A 19,705-nucleotide genomic window follows, 5' to 3' on the forward strand; every position below is an offset into this window, starting at 1 on the left:
AAAATCCAAGGGTGTTCATGAATACCCATGGATACCTCAATACACACGGACACCTGCATAATGGGTACCCACAAAGGTAAGGGGTAGACACGAGTGAACTTACCTATATGTGGAGCAATTATCAATTGAGCAGCGACGAGGAGTGGGAGACAGGTGATGGAAGAGGTCTGTTTGTTTCCAAGAAGAAGAAGAGGAATCCAGAGTTTTTAATCTTATTAAAGAAAAAAAAAACCTCCAAAATAGAAAACAACGGTTAAGATTAAGAATGAGATTGGAAAACAACGGTCAAAAGGAGTTTGGAGGGTTGGGGTGAGGCAGTTGAGGGAATGTAATTTGGCTTTGTTAGGTAAATGGTGCTGGAGGTTGTTGGTAGATAGAGGTGGTTTTTGGTATAGGGTGTTGGTGGCGAGATATGGTGAGGAGGCAGGGCGGTTGGAGGTTGGGGGCCGGAGTGTCTCTTCTTGGTGGAGGAAGGTAGCAAAGATTAGAGATGGAGTAGGGGAGGATGATGGGGTTGGTTCGCAGGTAGGGTGTCGAAGGTGGTAGGGGATGGCTCGGATACTTTGTTTTGGTTTGACAGGTGGCTAGGCGATGTCCCTTTTTGCAAACGGTTTGCTCGTCTTTTTGAGTTAACGATGAATAAATTCAGCACAGTGGCTGATATGTTTAGGCGCGGTTGGGGGGATGGTGGGGAGTCGTGGAGTTGGCATAGGAGATTGTGGGCGTGGGAGGAAGAGATGTTAGAGGAGTGTAGACTTTTACTTGCTAATGTCTCTGTTCAGTCTGATGTTTTTGACAGGTGGCAATGGGACCCGGATAGCCATGATGGTTATAGAGTGAAGGCTGCTTATAAGTGTCTGACAACTCCGGTTTCTCTAACTATTGTTGCAACAGACGAACTGGTGTGGCATAAGAAGGTACCCTTGAAAGTGTTTATTGTTGCCTGGCGTTTGCTGAAAGATAGGTTACCGACTAAGACTAATCTGCAAAGGCGCGGTTCCTTACAGGGTACAACCAATACTTGCGTTTCGGGTTGCGGAATGGTTGAGACGACATCTCACTTGTTTTTTCATTGCGATATCATTAGTTCTCTTTGGCATCATATCAGGTCTTGGATTGGCATATCAGGTGTAGATCCTCAAAATAATAGTGACCACTTTTATCAGTTTATTCATTATAGAGGTTACTCAAAGGCGCGACGGTCGTTTCTTCAATTTATTTGGCTGCTTTGTGTCTGGCTTGTGTGGAACGAACGTAATAACAAGTTATTTAATGACATTGAGACATCTATTGATCAGATGTTAGACAAGGCAAAATTCCACTCTTTATGGTGGTTAAAGGCTCATAACGCTGTTTTTGTGTACGGCACTCACAGGTGGTGGTCGGATCCTTTATTCTGTTTGGGGATCGACTGATCCCCATACTTGTTTATTCTCTGTATGAATACTTGTTTTTCGGGGTGGCTCCTTTAGTACACCTTGTACTAGGAGTGTTTCACTACCGTTGTTAATATATCTCATTTTGATTTCTTAAAAAAAAAATATAAATATTTTCATTTAAATACAACTCATTTTTTTGCTATGCACAAAAAAAAAATACCTTTCCAATGAACCCTGCCGATAAGCGCGGTGAAGCCGTGCTACCCGTGCTGTAGCACGGATATCTGGACTAGTTTCTTATAGACAGACATAAAGCTCAAAAAAGTTGTTGATTTTTTTCATGATTTTTCTCCATGCATGTTTATTACATTTTTTTTACAATGCAGGTTTATTACGTTAAAATATGGCTTTTCATGTAAAATTATAATTTTCTGACAAGAAATAGATTAATTATAAATTTTTTAACGCGACAAAAACTCAATTAAAACAACATAAATCTCGACCTAGAAATCAAATTTGTTACCATATATCTGAATTGGATCATATAAAATGAATACGGTGAAACCCGTAACACATTTCCCAACGAACATTTTACGGATGTACCACAATATAAATGAGTAATAAAAACAATTGTCTTCGTTGAGATTATGATCAATCGATAAACTTGACAATTATAAAGTTACTTATGCTAAAAATTACAAAGGAGATTTTCATAGAAGTTGGTTTTTGCAGCTTAAAACTAGAACGATTAAAAACACATGATATTAAAGATGATTATAATTGTTCAAATTCTCTCTGTCACAATATTGTTAATAGAGATTCTAGTATCTTCAATTCAGTGTCTTGTGTTTACCACAATTTATTATCTTGTTCGCATGTAAAAAAACACATATTTTTAGAAATAAAAATCATTTTGGTCGTAAACGGTAAAATTATTCTCAGACATTATAAATATCTTGAAAATTTATTTCCAAAAGGAAAAATGTATGAAAAAAATCCTTAAAAGATAGACAAATTTGATGCGTTAGCAAACAATGGGGATGTTGGTAGTTGCAAGAACTAAACTCATGATAAATCGGCCCAATACGGAAGGAAAAAGCCCGCGTTGAGAGAAGGACAGTACAGTCTTTTCATAATATAGGGTTTAGTTTAGTTTATGAACCCTAAAATTCTCAACCTTGGGGAGAATTTTGGGGAGGAAGAGGAAATCGCAGCGAAGACAAAAAAATGGTATTTTTCTCTATCTCCATTGATTCTTTGCAGTGTTTCTGTATATTTCTTCCATTCACAGTTTTTTTTAGGAAATTGGAAGAATCTTAGCATTATCCTATTTTGATTTTTAATGTTTTTGATTCATGATTAGCTTAGATAATTTGATTTTCAGCTGCTATGAATTTTATTTACTCAATTTTAGGGCTATCTGAACCATGTAATTGAAACATTGGAGTTTAGTATTATACACTGATCTGAATTAGGTGATTTAGGGCTTTTGATCTTCAAACTTGGTAGTTGTTAAAGGGAATGAAAATGCTTTGTTTTGATTATTCTATTTTTTTATTTATTTGGATTTGGATTTCTGTGTTGTGATTTGGAAGATGGTTCACATTGTAACCTTTTTATGTTTATTGAAATGTAGCCTAAGCAAATCAATGAGATTAAGGACTTCCTCCTCACTGCTAGGAGGAAGGACGCACGCTCCGTGAAAATCAAGAGAAGCAAAGATGTTGTCAAGTTCAAGGTTAGATGCTCCAAGTACTTGTACACACTTTGTGTGTTTGATACTGAGAAAGCTGATAAGTTGAAGCAATCACTTCCTCCAGGTTAGTGAGAATTATTTTTCGTCATATGTTATGGCTGCCTTGTAATTCTTAATTTCTTATCAACGTGCAAGTACTTTAAACTTTAGCTATAGTGAGTGAATTTCATAAACAAATTGTTGTTGTTTGTTATAGGTGTAAGCTTAAGGATGTAATAATTCTTTAAAGTGGAAATGTATAAAGTAAATAATAGGAATATGCAAGTACTTTAAACTTTAGTTATTGAGAATTATCTTTGGTTGTATGTTATGGTTGTTTTATAATTGTTATGAACGTGCAAGTACTTTCAAGTTTCAACTCTAGGTGCGGTGAGTGAATTGCATAAATTGTTTATTTCTGTTGGTTGTTATAGGTTGGAACCTTAAAGTTGTAATAATTCTTTAAAAATGGAATCTATAAAGTAAATAATAATAGGATTGTGTAATGGCCAAATGAGGGATGCTAGGTGCAAACGCTTTGACAGACGCGGACCAACACACGCCTGTATTGTTAAGCCACGTCAACCATTTTCAAAAGTTATTTACTTGTTTACAGGCTAACTAAGTTGTGTCTCTCTCTTCTGTCAACAAAAAAAAAAAGTTGGGTCTCTCTGTTTTTTCTGGAAGGAAGTTTTTTTTTTTTTTTTTTAACACTCATTTAATTAAAAAAACATTAGAAATCTTTCATGACCACCACCGCCAGTTCAATCACCCACCGCCGCCGCACCCATCATCACAAACTGCCGTAATCATGTAAGATCTGAACTACTAAAACAAACAAACAACACATCTCTCCATCCTTACAACCTTAACCCCAAAATGGGATCATCTAATTCAACCTCTTTAATTCAACTTCACCCTTATTTTTTTGCTTTCCCGTCATCATCTCAAAAATAAAATTGAAAACGTGGATCAGAAATCACTCATTATTTTTCCATGACACAGAAATTGTAGAACGCCATTCTTTCCTATAGAACCATGATGAAGAAAATTGTATGGCAACAGTAGAGTTCTGAAAGGGAGACGGTCGCAACATTAGTTTTTTTTTTTTTTTTTTTTGTAGAATTGATAAAATGAAAATAATTATTAAAGAAGTAACTTGTATAGCCGATAGCCAAGCAAGAGGTAATGACGTGGCTCAAAGTTAGAGCGAGTGTTAGCAGGCATGTGTTAGAGCGTCTGTCTTTAGCACTTCTCATGCCCAAATAGATATGGGGAGGATATTGCAGGCTTCTGCCATTTCATATTCATAAATCTCAACTGGGTTTCTGCTATTTTTCTCTCTCACTTGGGAACAACTTATGATATGGGGAGAATATTGTATGCCTCTTCCATTTCATATTCATAAATCTGAGCTGGATTTCTGTTATTTTTCTCTCACTGCTTGGAACAACTTATGAATTGATCATCAAGATATAGAAATTTGAGTTTAGGTCATCCTACTTACATTTACGTTTCACTTTTGCAGGTTTGAATGTGCAAGACTTGTAATTCTATCTGGTTAAATGTGTACCGAGTGAAGATCAACTGTTGCTTTGGAGTCATGATTTACCAATATATTTTTGTTTTGTAGTTTTGTTTTTTATTACCAGCTTACAACTCTCATTTTGAATGATCCAGCTCTATTTTCTTGTCGTACTGCAGTTTTACCATTATTTATTTAATCAATTAGACATCTTATCTTATATTGAAGTATTTCCAGTTGTTTCTTACATATGTTTTTGAGCTAAGCCAATAGGGGTTAATTGGATGGTGATTATTTATTAAATTCAATCATCAGAAAGCTTTTAGGAGAAATAAAATTAAGCCATGTTAGGCTTCTACCAACACTTCCTTATTGCTACCAACCAGCTTTGGTCAATTACAATGCCAATCCGCACCTGGAAAAACACTCCATTGTTTGTTTGTATTTGTCCATTACACTATGTCTTAGCCTCCTTGCTGCAACACTAATTTATTATAAGAATGGTGTGTGTGGCATGACATTAGTTGTTTGGTTGCGAGACCAAATCTTGTTTATCATCCCACAAATCATGTGTTTAACCAATAGTTTAAGAGCTTAATATCACCCTATTTTGTTTGGTTGCCCCTCACGTTAGAGTATTATAATTGTTCCTCGGTATGTCATTCATCTCCCTCTTTTTGGTTCCACATCCAATATAGCATCTATGACTAAGGATTCCCCAATGGTTAGCCATGGTGCATAAGTGATCTTATCTGTTGTGTTACTTTCCCAGTTTTTAAGTGCTAAATTCTCTGTATCTTGTATTTATCCATGTCATTATCCGTTAACTAATTAAGGGACTGGTGTCCATTGTCTACTTAAATTTTCTGTCACTTTTCATGAAGTAAATAATGTAGGGATTACCATGCTAAACTTGTAGCAAAGAAGTTAAGACATTCATAATCTGCTGACTGTTTTCCTTCTCTGATTGAGCTTGTTTTCTTGCATCAACCTTGTCCTTGACCACTTCTTTTATTATGGTGATGGGGTGTATTGAGCTTCTTGTTATCTTGTATCAGTCATAGCTACTTTTATTAGATTATTTTGTTGCCCTGTCATGGAGAAATATTTGCGGTCTGTAATAGCTAGGATTCGAAATTCCATTACACCACCCTACTAGAAAAACGTTGCAGGATAGACCACCTTCCACTAGTATTGAATGGAATGCAACTTCACGGAAGTGGATTTGAATTGTCATTTTCGCTTCTCAATGTTTTTTTTTTTTTTGCCTAATAATGAATCATATTGTCACCTTTACAAAATTGCCATTTATTGATTCTTGTTATACATGGCAAAAATTATTCATAACAAAATATCAATGTTACATCATTATTATGTATAAATTAAGGACAAATTATAAATAAAAAAGAAAATCACTACAACCAGACTTTGAACAAAAACATTTTGTTGAGTATCTTTGATGACATCAAAGTCATCAAGTTATTTTCTTCGATAGCAGGAACAATTCATAACACCGAAATCCATAAGTTTATCACTGAACAAAGTAATCGATCCAAGTAATAACCAACATTATATAAAAGCTTGACTTGCCTTTGTTTGTTTTCATGTTTGTGATGTTGCATTCATTTATAAAATCACCAAGAACGTTGGTGAAGAAGATCTTTATTGGTAGGTGTGTAAAAGAAAAATCTTTATTGGTGAGTAACGTTGAGATCCTATATTAGTTTAAACGAACAGTGTAAAATTTAGTTCTTGTTTTTTAAATAATCATTTGTTCTTCTAATGGGGTATGGGTGGGATTTAGCCTGGGACAGTTAAGTTCTTTCCCACCATGGGAAAGATGCATTTTTACTGCCACCTGTCTAGAAAACCGGTTGCATTCTTTTTGTTTATTTTTTAAATGATAATATAATATTTAGTATTAATTTATTTTACTGATACACCTCTTTCTCTGTCTAAACAAAATCTATTCCATACCTCACCCATATCATCAAAACCTCCACTTCTGAGAACCCACAAAGAAGCTCGACACTCATCGCCAAACCCCACACCACCACCTCTCAATGTCTCACTCACCCGTAAATGTAAAAACAAAGATCCCCCATTGTTGAGTGGCCGTAGCAGTTGAGGAATTGAACGACAAAGCGGGTCAATGACCGAGAGAGGGGATCTTTAGTTTAGATTTATTTCAAGAAGGTGGGAGATAGAGGGATACGATGAAATGGTGATGAGAACATTGCAAAGTTCTATAATGATTTGTTTCACCCAATTATAATTTGTTTTTTTTTTCTTTTCGGTTTTTGAATTAGAGGTTGGAGACTGAAAGATGAGAGATTGAAGATAACTGAAGGCAACCGAAAAAATGTCATTTATAAAAAAAATAACCGGCTTAAGTGCAATTTTGCCCCCCCTATTTTGACTAAATCGGAATTTTACCCCCCCTATTTTAAAACTCGGAATTTTACCCCCCCAATTTAATGTTTTTCGGAATTTTACCCCCCCTATTTTAAAACTCAGAATTTTACCCCCCCAATTTAATGTTTTTCTGAATTTTACCCCTCCACCACATTATCTTATTATCCACCTAATTAATTATTTAAATTAAATAATTTTTAATTACAACAAATAAATAACTTTTTAAAAAAATGGAAAAAAAAACTTTAAAAAATACCTTAAAATGCAGAAAAAAAATTAGAAAATAAAGATAAAATGTAGGAATTACAAAAAAAAAAAAATTATAAAAATCAATTTTTTTTTAAAAAAAATACCTAAAAATGCAGAAAAAATACTAGAAAATAAAGATAAAATGTAGGAAATAAACCAGAATAAACAAAAAAAATTCCATTAAAAATACATGGAAAAACAGTATAAACGGAAAAAAATCCCATTAAAAATACATGAAAAAAAAAACATAATGCACCTGTAAATATTTGGATGATCATTAGCCAAATATACGAGTGCAATAATACACCTAATAATTGATCATCCAAATATTAGCCATGTATTTTTTTTGGATTTTTTCGTTTATTCTGGTTTATTTCCTACATTTTATCTTTATTTTCTAGTATTTTTTCTGCATTTTAAGGTATTTTTTAAAGTTTTTTCAATTTTTTAAAAAATTTATTTATTTTTTGTAATTCCTACATTTTATCTTTATTTTCTACTATTTTTTAGAATTTTTTTCTGCATTTTAAGGTATTTTTTAAAGTGTTTTCGATTTTTTTAAAAAGTTGTTTATTTTTTGTAATTAAAAATTATTTAATTTAAATAATTAATTAGGTGGATAATAAGATAATGTGGTAGAGGGGGTAAAATTCCGAAAAACATTAAATTGGGGGGGTAAAATTCTGAGTTTTAAAATAGGGGGGGTAAAATTTCGAAAAACATTAAATTGGGGGGGTAAAATTCCGAGTTTTGAAATAGGGGGGGTAAAATTCCGATTTAGTCAAAATAGGGGGGGCAAAATTGCACTTAAGCCAAAATAACCTTTCTCATGTGCTTTCCAAAAGTATGTAAATATTAGTAAATAATAATCTGGGTTTGAGACAAAATTAAGGTCCAATTAAATTTTTAATTAATTAATTTGTTTGCATCTAAAATTAATCTTATAATGTTGAGCACACTATGGAATATCCATGTTAACGAATATTCCAGCAAGCGTGACTACTTGAAACATGGCAACAATATCTCTCATTTACATCTTTTGATATTAATCTGGGTTTGGCTGAGATTAGGTTGAAAATTGTATTTGTAGATGTTTTTCCCTTTTTATTTTTAGGTTTTATTTATTTACTTTTAATAGAATAAATAATTAAAAAATTTGAATTTTATTTGGGGATTTTTACTTGGACAAAGATGATGAAGATTGATGGAGATGACGAGGATGGAAGAGAAGACTAAGAAGAAGATGAAGAACTTATTGATATTAATAACTCAAATTGGGGTTAAAAAAACGTGTTCGGTCATTACAAGCCCACTTTGCATTCTAAAAACAAATAAATCAATTAATATACAAACTATAAACCATTAGTTGTGGGGTCTATTTTTTTGTTTCAAGTACAAGAGCAAAAAGTTACTAGAAGGTACCCCATACAAGATCTAAACCGTTGAATTAAACTAATAATATATCTATGGCTGAAAAGGCTACTTTCCCATGGTGGGAAAAAACTTTCCTTTCCCATACTAAATCCCACCATGGGTATGGTGGCATTTAGGGTGGGTGAGGGAAAGATTTTCCCACCATAGGTCAGGTGATATTTTACCATTAGATTAAAGAGCAACATTGATCTTATTATAGTCTTTCCATACCATATCTATTCTCACTTTATCTTCAACCTCATTCACCATCATATTCATCCACCGGTCATCACTCATCACCAGTCCACCACCACCCCACCCTAGTCTGCACTTCACGTTCATCTAAAAAATCTTCTCCTTTTTTTTTTACTTTCGCATTCACAAAAAAAATTGTGATTCAAGTTCCCTACTTTAATATTATTCCTAATAATTCTTCCAAACCAAACAATTCATGAAGGAAAATCACAGGACAAGTCCACCCACTTATGTTTTCTCTATCGCCGTTAAATCGCTTATTAACATTGAATCATGTTTCTTCTCATGAATTCTTTCTCTTTCATAGTGCCTTGAACCTCCATTGAGACTGATTTTTTTAGATCTTGAAACTTTACACCCTAAATTTTAAGATCCGAAAATTATAATAAAAACTGAATCAGTAAAGGCATAGTAATGGGAGCATAATGATCATGATTCAAGTGGGAGCTGCTTTGGTTACTGGTGGTTGTAAGTGAATGGGTTGGAGGCATGGAGAAGAGAGAAGAAAGAAGAGTGGTGGAAAAGAGTGTAAAAAAATAATCTAGTGTTGACAGAGTATGATAAGAGTGTGTTTTTCATTTGATCTAAGGGTTAAATCTAACTTTCTCATGGTGGAAAAATCTTTCCCTTCCCCACCCTAAATGCCACCCATGGGTATGCCGTGGAAGCTTAAACTTTGATAGCACCTCATCTTTAGTGAACTTTTAGAGCAACTAATAATTTCAACCACTTTGTCACTAAATTAAAAAAGTTGCAACCACTACTATGACTTGTTATTTTACAATTCTCTGATTCTCTTTGTTTACACTTAAGTAGAACAATTTCAATAGAGAATCATTGATTAACTAACCTAAAGTACCAAAGCTGTCCGCAAGGTTTTTTCAGATAACCTAATTTAAAGTTGTGAAACTTTTCCGTATGAGCATTCACTACGGGTGTGTTTGGTTGAGAGAAGAAAGTGAGAAGAGAGAAATAGGTGAGAGAGAGTGTGAAAAGAGAGAAATAGATGAGAAATAGAGTAGATTTGTTGTATTGTTTGTTATAAGAGAAAGAAGAGAGAGATAGAAGAGAAAGAAGTGTGTTTGATTTTTGAAAAGACAAAAATAACCTTATACTATATGTGTGTGATTTCTTTTTAATTAAATTAACTTATCAGATAAAAAAAAGTTCAATGTTCATATTTTTATGGATATAAAATAAATTACATTCCTTGATAAAAAAAAAATTACGTTGATTAACAATTGCAATAATAATAACTAATAATAAAAACTAAAGTGAAACACTATATATATATATATATATATATATATATATATATATATATAAATAATATAGCCTGGACGATCTTCATAAAATAGAAAATATATGCTAGACGATGAAGTTGAAAAAAATTGCCATCTTTAGAGAACGATAATAAAGGTTCATAGCATTGACCAAAATAAATAAAATAAAGGTTCATAGGAAAGGGAAGAATGAACCAAGGGTATTGCTGGAAAAACCAAAAAGAAGGCCACTTCTCTCCTCTTTCTCGCTGGTCTAGTGGAGAAACAAAAAGTGGGTGGGACCCATGCTTGTTAGTTCTCTCTTCTCTCTTTCTCTGCAAACCAAACACGGTGACTTTGCTATTTCTCTTCTAACTCTCTCTTCTCAATCTCTCTCCAACCAAACATAGTGTACAAGTATTATTATGAAGAACTTTCATATACTTTAAAGATTTTTTTAAAGTAGTATTATGAGCACATAGAGAGTGATACTTGAGGAATTCAATTCAAGATTTTTTTGACAATGTGAGAAAAACTAAATTAGACATTTACTGTTAAAAAATAATTTTATTAATAATATTTTTTGTTTACAAAGATAACTTTTTATATTACTAGCTATAAATCTTTGACATAAGTTTTTGACAAAAATAATTAAATATGCACACATTGTGATATTATTGCATCTCTAAACGTCCGAACACTGATTTTGGGTTTCCAAGTTATTCTCCACGCCGGTGTCTTTAGAACATTAGTTAAAAAAATTAAAAATAAAAAGAAAAGGTAAATTTTGCATTGAAAATAACGCATTTTCAATCTTCAAAATCTAGTATACACAATTTTCAAGATGATATTTCTTTTTAGGCTAAAATATGGTTTTAGTCCCTGCAAATATGCCTTGTTTTGGTTTTTGTCCATGTAGGGACTATTTTAAAAAACAAAAATTTTTGCAGGGACCTTTTTAAAAAACAAAATATTTTGCAGGAACCAAAAACTACAAAATGGGTTCAGTCATCATGTGCCACATATGCAAATCATCACAAAAATGGGGTCCGGGACTGTTTTAAAAAACAAAATTTTGCAGGGACCAAAAACAATTATTTTTTTACAGGGACTAAAACCAAAACGAGACATATTTGCAGGGACTAAAACCATATTTTAGCCTTCTTTTTATTTTTTTAACAAGTGTCTCTAGAACACTTGTTAACATTTAAAAAAAAATAGTTCCTCTCCAATTACAACAACAAAAAATATAACTTGATTTTATACACAAAAGATGATATTTCTTTTTATAATTCTTTAACAAGTGTCTCTAGAACACTTGTTAACATTTTAAAAAAAAATAGTTCCTCTCGAGTTACAACAACAAAAAATATAACTTGATTTTTGAGTAAACAATAAATTGGTTCATGTCTTTGTAAGTCATTCTCAAATTAGTCACTGACTCTGATAATATTTTAAACTAGTCATTGTTTTTATCAAAAGTTTTTCAATTAGGTCTATATCTTTATGTTTTTGTCATATGACATTGATATACTTTTGACAAAGACTGAGACTAGTTTGAAATATTATTAGAGTCAGAGATTAGATTGACAATAACTTACAAAGACAATAACCAATCTAGTGATTTACTCCTTGATTTTTATTGCCAAATGTACTGTTTCCACTATAATTCATAATTAACCGTCCTTACCAAAGTGACCATTTATTTAAATCAGGTGATTCAATTTATGTGGTTGATAAATTTTTCTCACAATGAATTGTTCGTGAAAATCTTAGTTTGATTCATGAGTAAAACAATTCTTGACCAACTTAAATAATTTTTTGTTAAATTTTACTTAAATCCGACCAAACTTTAGATAATCATGACTCTATCTTCCAATAATAAGAGGAGTAACAACAATTTATTTTTATAGAATAAAATAACGAATTACAACTTTTTTTTTTTGAAGGATAACGAATTACAACTGTTATTTTTTTTTTAGGGGAAGGATTACAACTGTTATTAAAATACTAATATATGTTACAATTATATAAACATATTTTTATAAATGATTGACATATTTATCTTAAATATAAATAAAATAACGCAACATTTTTATTTTAGCCGACACATCACTACCTTGCAGCATTGCCCTGCACAAGCACCTTGCATTCACTCCTATCTAGATCATAAAAAAACAGAATTTTTTAAATAAATTTCAACCTTATTTATATGGAATTCAAACTATAAATAAAAACATCATAAAAAATTCAATAATTCCATAATTATAAACTCTGCAAAGATTCTCCTTCTGTCAATAGCCATACTATTTTTGAATCAGTTTCTCAGCTGGGCTTCATACTTTATATTAACCATTCCTATTTTCTGTATTTTTCAGGAATGCAACCAAAGAGAGTGCGGGTCAGATTTCAGGTTCCACATTTTTGTACCTAGTTGAAGTGCATGTGTGTTTAGATGTGTTTGTCAGACACTGACAGCTCTTTGCTTCTCAATCATGCAATAAGATTACTCCTGCCAGTTATGTACCTCTTCACCAAAACTTTTTAATAAATCGGTATTCTTCGCGTTTAACAGCATAGACTAATTCATCGAGTCAAGTAGGATTACAATGACCGTAAAACTCTCTCTCAAGAGTTTTAACATTACTATATTCTCAAAATTGTATTCGAACTTAAAACTTTAGTTAACTTAAAAGAGATCTGAATCATCTCATCTGAGCGCAGCTGATTACCGATTTTCTTTTAATACCTTAAATATAAAAACACACATGTTTTTATCACACCTTTTTTTTTACTCGTTGTGTAGGCTAGTAGTAAAACTCTTATAATCATTGAAGTACACAAGAAACACCAACCCCAAATCATTTCCAATGGATAAATAATTTTCCCTTTTCAAGACTTCACATAATTGTCAATGGCTCCATGATTATCATACTCTACCTTGTGCTTTTAGAATGGTGAGAAGATTCTATTTCTCATGTCATAGCTGTACCACCCACTAATACAAAAACCATAGTATAAATTCTCTTCATTCTTTGCTTGCAAAATTCTTTTTTTATAGCTCATTGTTGTCTTATTAACTGAAAGTGAAACATTTCTCACTGCATAACTTTGCTTCATAATTTTGATCTTTACAATTGTGGAATCTTACATAGACAACACATTTATCTCTTTAATTCAGATTTGGTATTACATCAGTTTCTAGTTTCTAGTTAAAGAAATTAACTTTTCCATTGTCCATTGTTCAACTGGGCCTTGAAGAAAAGTATAAAGAAATTAACTTTTTTATATATCTTCAAAACCCCATTTGAGTATTAGAAGAGTAATGCATATTGAACCTACCAAAGCAACAAAAAAATGGCAAATCTAGTTCCTGGGGTGCTACTAAAGTTAATGCAGCACATGAACACAGACATAAAAGTTGGTGGTGAACATAGATCATCATTGTTACAAGTTGTGAGCATTGTTCCAGCACTAGCAGGTGGAGATTTGTTTACAAATCAAGGCTTTTATGTTAAGGTTTCTGATTCATCACATGCTACTTATGTCTCTCTCCCTGATGAACATGATGATCTAATCCTTAGTGACAAGATTCAGTTAGGCCAGTTTGTTTTTGTTGATCGGTTTGAAGCTGCTTCGCCTGTTCCGATTCTTCGTGGTGTTAGGCCTGTTCTTGGAAGACATGCTTGTGTTGGAACACCTGAAGATATTGTTGCAACTAACTCACTTGGTTTTCTTAGCAATGCTTATGAGGTTAAGGTTAAGAGGAATAGTGTTTGTTCCAAGTCCTCTCCAATGAAAGTGTTGGAGAATCATCAAGAACAATCAGATAAGAAATCAATGGTTTTAGGTAGATGTAAATCGCAGACAGCAAAAGATTCTGTTGTTGATTTTGTGAAGAAGGAAAAGTTAACAAGATTAAAGTCATTGAATTCAAGGGCTATTGTTCCTTCTTCACCCACTAGTTGCTATTCTTTGCCTACTTCTTTTGAGAAATTTTCTAATGGAGTTAAGCAACAAGGAAATGTTAGAAATTTTTGGTCTTCCATTGATTTATAAAATTAAACATTGGTTGAATGGTATCTTGATGGGTCTTGGAATATCTATATTGTGATTAATAAATATTAGACATCACATGGTAGGTGTACTTGAATAATGTAGCCTATAGTTGAATAAATCCATGAAGGGTGGAACCATTCAACTCTTTATGAAAGGGTATGGTTTGATATCTTGTGACTATTCATGAAAGAATTGGTAGAACCATTGTAACCCTACATGAAAGGGTAGGTCCCCTCTCCACTTTCTCTATAAATATGTCTTGGGGCATATGCAAAAAAAATGATCCATGTTATTACATACTTACCCATCAAAGTTTGAGAAAGAAGGAGAGGAAGACCCTATCCAACATAATTGGAATTCAAGATCATCAAAGAGCATACATACGCGTTGACAATCAATGGCTTCAAGAGGTAAGTTCTAAACCCTCTTATTTAATTTTAATGGTGCCCTAATTCATGCAACTATGATCAAAATTTATTGTTCATGATGTGTAAATTATATTTCATGATATGTGATAAATATTAACAGGAAATATCAATGGAGTGGATAGGCTAATTGCTAAGGTGGGAGTGGTGGAGACGGGAAAGGGTGTTCGCGGCGTTAGTCCTCTTGGGAAGAGAATGGCAGTTGGAAATTCAATCAGAAATTTGGTTCAAGGAATTGAGCTTGGTGCTAAGGCTTTGCGGAAAAGCTGGGAAGGGAACATGGAAGTTAAGAATAATAAAGAGACATCCAAATCAAGGACATCTTCTAAGTGTGATTCTAAGCCTGAATTTACTTATTTAAAATTATCTACTGACATAAGTACTTGTGAGACAATCTGGTAGAGCTTATGGAAACATCTTATGAAGTGTATATAAGTTGTTTTCGACTTATTTCTATAAACTCTCTAGGATAACTTATGAAAACAGCTTATAGCTTCTATGAAAATAGCCTATGCATAAACACTTCTTATATGATACACATTTATGCTATGATAAGCGTTTATGCTATAAGCACTTAATTGATCTGTTTATCCAAATAGGGCCTTTGTATTTTTTAAACAACTTTGAATGTCAAACACCAGGCCTTGTTGGATTTGATTTCATGTCCTTTCTTTTCGTCGTTAAATATGTTTTATTGATTGAATAATATGTTGAACTTTTGTGTCTCATATCTACTTGTGTTTTGAGTAAAGCAAACAATTATGTTTTAACAAGATTCACTTTATGGTGTTCCAGACTCCTAGGAAAAGTACATCGAGTGAGAAGTTTACTTCTAAAGATTATGAAAGTAAGGCACAGACACCAACCAAGTTCTCTAAGGAAGAAAACAAGATTCAAAAATCTATAAAGAAAGTTAACGGTGATGGAACTACAGAAGAACAAGAAAAGACAACAAAGCCGAGGAACTCTTTTGGAAAGAAATCTTCAGAAGCTGGACTTCCCGGAAACTTTGTCAAGGTTTCAATTAATAGTAAAAAAGTGACAGAAGCAAGTGTTCAATGGACTTCACTCCCTTCATCTATTGCAAAGCTTGGGAGGGTATATATAATCTTATAACTCCTTATTTTTTCAGTTTTAGCTTATTTTCATTTAGTTGTATAATTAATAAGTTGGTTTCTTCTAGTGCTCTCTGAACTCCCCTACAAAAGTATTTAATGCTCGCAAATCAGTGTCAAAGTTGTATGCAATCTTCACTTGTAACTTTCGTTGGCATATTTTTTAACACGGTTAAGTAATGAAGAACTGTCCAAAGATACTGTCTTTTATGACTCGTCAGTTTTGTGCTTATTCCCATTTGAATCAATTGTCATGACATGATAAATAAATACAACACACACTAAGTATACAACATTCATATTATTAGCAAAAAAAAAAAGTATACAACATTCATATTGTTGGACTATTATTGACTTAAGGTTTTATGAGATTGAGATAATGCCTACTGGATTCATTGTTCATTAAGAACTAGATGATCTGTGAATGTTTTGTTATATTCTTATTTTATTTTTTTCCCACATCTTGACAAGAAGTAATGAAGCACAGAGATGCAGCACAGATGGCAGCAACTGAGGCCATGCAAGAGGCTGCTGCTGCTGACAGTTTGCTACAGTGTCTTAGGTATTGACTTTAGATCAGAACTTCAGATCTTTGTGTTTCTTAATCTGGTTGAGATTTTGGACTGATCATGTCAGGAAATTTGTAATCTAATCAATGTAGGTAAGATAGTGAAACATATAGTGAAATTCAGGTTTAACCTCAGTAGTCAGTAGTAAGAGTATGACCTTATAACCTAAAGAGACCGAGTTCAAATTTCCTCAGGGACGGTCGTAAAATGGCTACTAATACCACTTTAATTAATAACAATTTTCTCCTTCCCCAATTTCTTTTAAAAAAAATTGTTCAGGTTCAAACCTTAGATGTTTAAACATCTTCCTCTGTCATGACTCAAGCAATTTCTGACACTATTTGGTATATTCTTTGCAGTGTATATGCAGAGCTAAGTAATTCTGCCAAGGAACATAACCCTCAGCATACAATCGATCAGTTTTTAACTCTTCACACTAGCCTGAATAGCGCGAAGATGGTTTCAGATTCCCTTTCTAAAACCATTCCAGATGGTTCATCTCCAGATAATGAAAGAATCACAACAGAAGAAGCACTAAAACTCAAATCAGATAGACAAAAACTTGCAGCTTCTTGGGTCCAAGCTGCCTTATCCACCAATCTATCATCCTTTTCTGTTTATAACCGAGAGCCTCAATCATCCAAGCTTCCTGTTTTAACTACAAGCAATTCTCAAAATCAAAAGAGTGTTCTCGGAAGTAAACCAATTTTAGTCCTCGAAAATTCAAGAGAATACGCTTCATTGAAAGCTCATGGAAAAACTCGTCCAGCAGTAGCTAATTCCAAACAAGCCTTACAAGGAACTCCGTGCAAACAAGGTGATGCAATGTCAAATCCAAAAAAGCAACTAGTCCAACAACCACTCCAAGAGTGGATTAGAGGAAATGACCTTGATGCGGCGGTTAATTTAGCCGACATGCTGCAATTGCGATCGCGAGACTGGTTTTTATTGTTTGTTGAGAAATTTTTGGATAGTGATGGAGACATTGGTTTGTCAAACAATGGTCAAATAGCAGGCATGCTCACTCAACTAAAAAGCATCAACGATTGGTTGGATGAGATAGGATCGAGCAAGAACGAGGGAGAATCGTGCCAGATACCAACAGAGACAATTGATAGGCTCAGGAAGAAGATATATGAATATCTTCTTACACATGTTGAATATGCTGCTGCTGCACTTGTGACTCACAATCATCAGAGATTAAAGGCAAAAAGTGATATATATGAATATATGATGAAGTACATAGCTTAGCTTAAGGATGCATTATTATGGCGGCTTGGAGGAAATTTGGTCACCAAAAAAAATCAAAATTCTCTTTTCCACTTTTTTTTGTACATAAATCCTACATGGGTTTGAGGTATAGTTGGAGTTCTGATTATTTATTTGGGGAAGTAATAAATGTGAAATGTGAGGATTTTGTTTTGGTTTTGCTTTTACAAAGTTATTGTATGCTTTGATGATATTAATACAAATTGAAACAATAGATGATATAAGAAGAAATTTTCTTTGTTAGTCTCCATCAATCAAATGCAAGCAAAGAAACTCAAATCCTTTTTTATATGCCAATCACATCTTAAGAAGTATGTTTACAAAACTATACAGGAGCACACACCTTCCATTCAAATCAAAATACTTGCCGTTTAGAGTTGATCCATATTAAAGAGTTAGTGCCTATGTTACTTGAGAAAGAATTAAGTTGACATGTCATAATATAGCATTATTTAATAGAAAGAAACCAAAACTTGAATTCACGATTAGTTGAAACAGAACCAGTTGGAATTTGAACTTGTACAAATACCATCTAATACTCCCTCTGTTACTTTGCAAGTGTCTTTTTAGAAAACTAACATCAAATTAGCGATGTGTATTTTTGCACATTTTATTTCTGTTATATCCTCGTACACTTTATTTTACCAATAAATTTAATATGTTATATTTCTCTCGTAACAAACAATTGTCGGTTATTATCTTTTTCTGCAACAAATTCCTACTTTTTTGAGCGCTCTCTCATACCAAACAATTGTCAATTTTCTAAATATTGTGCACATCTTTTTAATTATTTTAAATCAATATAAAAATTATTTTAACTTCACATTAATCAAAAGCTAAGAAATTTTAGTTAGTTACATAATTAGAAATTAGGTTTTTTTTGTTAGGATCGAAATTTTTAACAATTGCTACTCATTTTAACTCTTCTTGGAACCATCGTTTGTAACAAAATTTTGTTTAAATTTGAAGATAACAAGAAACAAACATTGTTGAAATAAAAAACAAACTTTCGTTTTCCATATATTAGTAGTTTTATTGAAAAAGATAAGAGTAATTAACAAAGAATATAATTGACAAATCGTACGCTTAAAATACCAAAAATCAGTTAAATCGGAACAAAAAATTCACCTAAACAAACACTTATAAACGAACTAAGGAAATATTATTGGATCAACCAATTCAAGATCATCAAAATCCTAAAACTAGCTAGATTTGCCTAATGAAACAAGATTGAAATAAAATAAAAAAACAAGATTGAAATTCATCAATATCTAACTTGATTTGCAACATCAAGTTTTACTACCATGATCACAGCCAGAATTTTGAACACTTTTAAACATTAGGCATCTTTGTTGTTCAGAGTGAAGTGCAACTGGCCATTGACCCTAAAAGACCATATGTCAAGTTTATTATCTGTAGTCCAGTTGTTTTCCTGCCAAAGACGATTCCAGCGTTGCATAAGATTTAAAATACCAGAGTTCATGTTCCACTTCTTCAAGACCATGATATACCTTCTAAAGCTAGGGTCCAATACAACCACTTCAAAACCAACAGGTTTATCATCTTCATCCCTTGAATCTAATATTTTCTTCTCTTCCTTAGTGAGAAAGATTTGTCCACCTGGCAATGAAAGACGATTGTGACCTTTGCTAAGATCAGTTGCGAACAAATTCTTGCACATGACATATGTGATATCAGTACCATTCAACGAAGCGATCATGTTCCTTACACGAATAAGCAATTCTGGAGGCGGTGACGGAGGTGGTGGTACTATTGCATTACCATGTTGATTTGGTTTCTTTTTCTTTTTCTGTGGTTTCACTCTTCTTTTCGAGGTGCTGCCTTCATCATCACTTGAGTTATTATTCATCATCTCTTCTTTCATTGTGCTCTCTGAAGTGAAAAGTGAATATTCTATTTCCTCTAGTTGTTTCGACTCTTCTTCGGTATAGAATTGACCTGGTGCAACTTTGGACAATACACTTTTCACAGCGAACCTATAGTGAGGGTTGAAAGGTTTTTCTTGATGTTGTTC

General features: G+C 32.9%; 2 protein-coding genes and 1 pseudogene across 3 annotated transcripts; all 3 read left to right on the forward strand.

Moving 5' to 3' along the window:
- The first annotated feature begins 635 nt into the window (after positions 1 to 635).
- On the forward strand, positions 636 to 1,415 carry LOC146958386 (uncharacterized). The gene has a single exon (XM_085752067.1). It carries the CDS (start codon positions 636 to 638, stop codon positions 1,413 to 1,415), a length of 780 nt encoding a protein of 259 aa, XP_085608193.1.
- A 1,055-nt stretch (positions 1,416 to 2,470) lies between these two features.
- LOC146958387 (large ribosomal subunit protein eL38z/eL38y) lies at positions 2,471 to 4,859 on the forward strand. The gene is made up of 3 exons (XM_085739892.1): positions 2,471 to 2,609; positions 3,016 to 3,199; positions 4,643 to 4,859. The coding sequence occupies exons 1-3, from the start codon at positions 2,607 to 2,609 to the stop codon at positions 4,663 to 4,665; spliced, it is 210 nt and encodes a 69-aa protein (XP_085596018.1). The 5' UTR covers positions 2,471 to 2,606; the 3' UTR covers positions 4,666 to 4,859.
- A 7,680-nt stretch (positions 4,860 to 12,539) lies between these two features.
- LOC146958388 (protein CORTICAL MICROTUBULE DISORDERING 2-like) lies at positions 12,540 to 17,913 on the forward strand (annotated as a pseudogene). The gene is made up of 5 exons (XR_015024626.1): positions 12,540 to 14,252; positions 14,819 to 15,079; positions 15,515 to 15,815; positions 16,303 to 16,394; positions 16,761 to 17,913. The product of XR_015024626.1 is annotated as a protein CORTICAL MICROTUBULE DISORDERING 2-like (transcript).
- Positions 17,914 to 19,705: the final 1,792 nt, after the last annotated feature.

Source organism: Medicago sativa, chromosome 1 (assembly GCF_051527215.1).
Source record: "Medicago sativa cultivar Bolivia chromosome 1, Bolivia_mono, whole genome shotgun sequence".
Classification (NCBI taxonomy): domain Eukaryota; kingdom Viridiplantae; phylum Streptophyta; class Magnoliopsida; order Fabales; family Fabaceae; genus Medicago; species Medicago sativa.

What these genes read in the sequence shown, in the direction of transcription:
- LOC146958386 (XM_085752067.1), top strand. Translation starts at nt 636, where the DNA reads ATGAATAAATTCAGCACAGTGGCTGATATGTTTAGGCGCGGTTGGGGG.
- LOC146958387 (XM_085739892.1), top strand. An exon ending in GAAGCAATCACTTCCTCCAG is followed by an intron (nt 3,200 to 4,642) that starts GTTAGTGAGAAT and finishes TCACTTTTGCAG; the next exon opens with GTTTGAATGTGCAAGACTTG.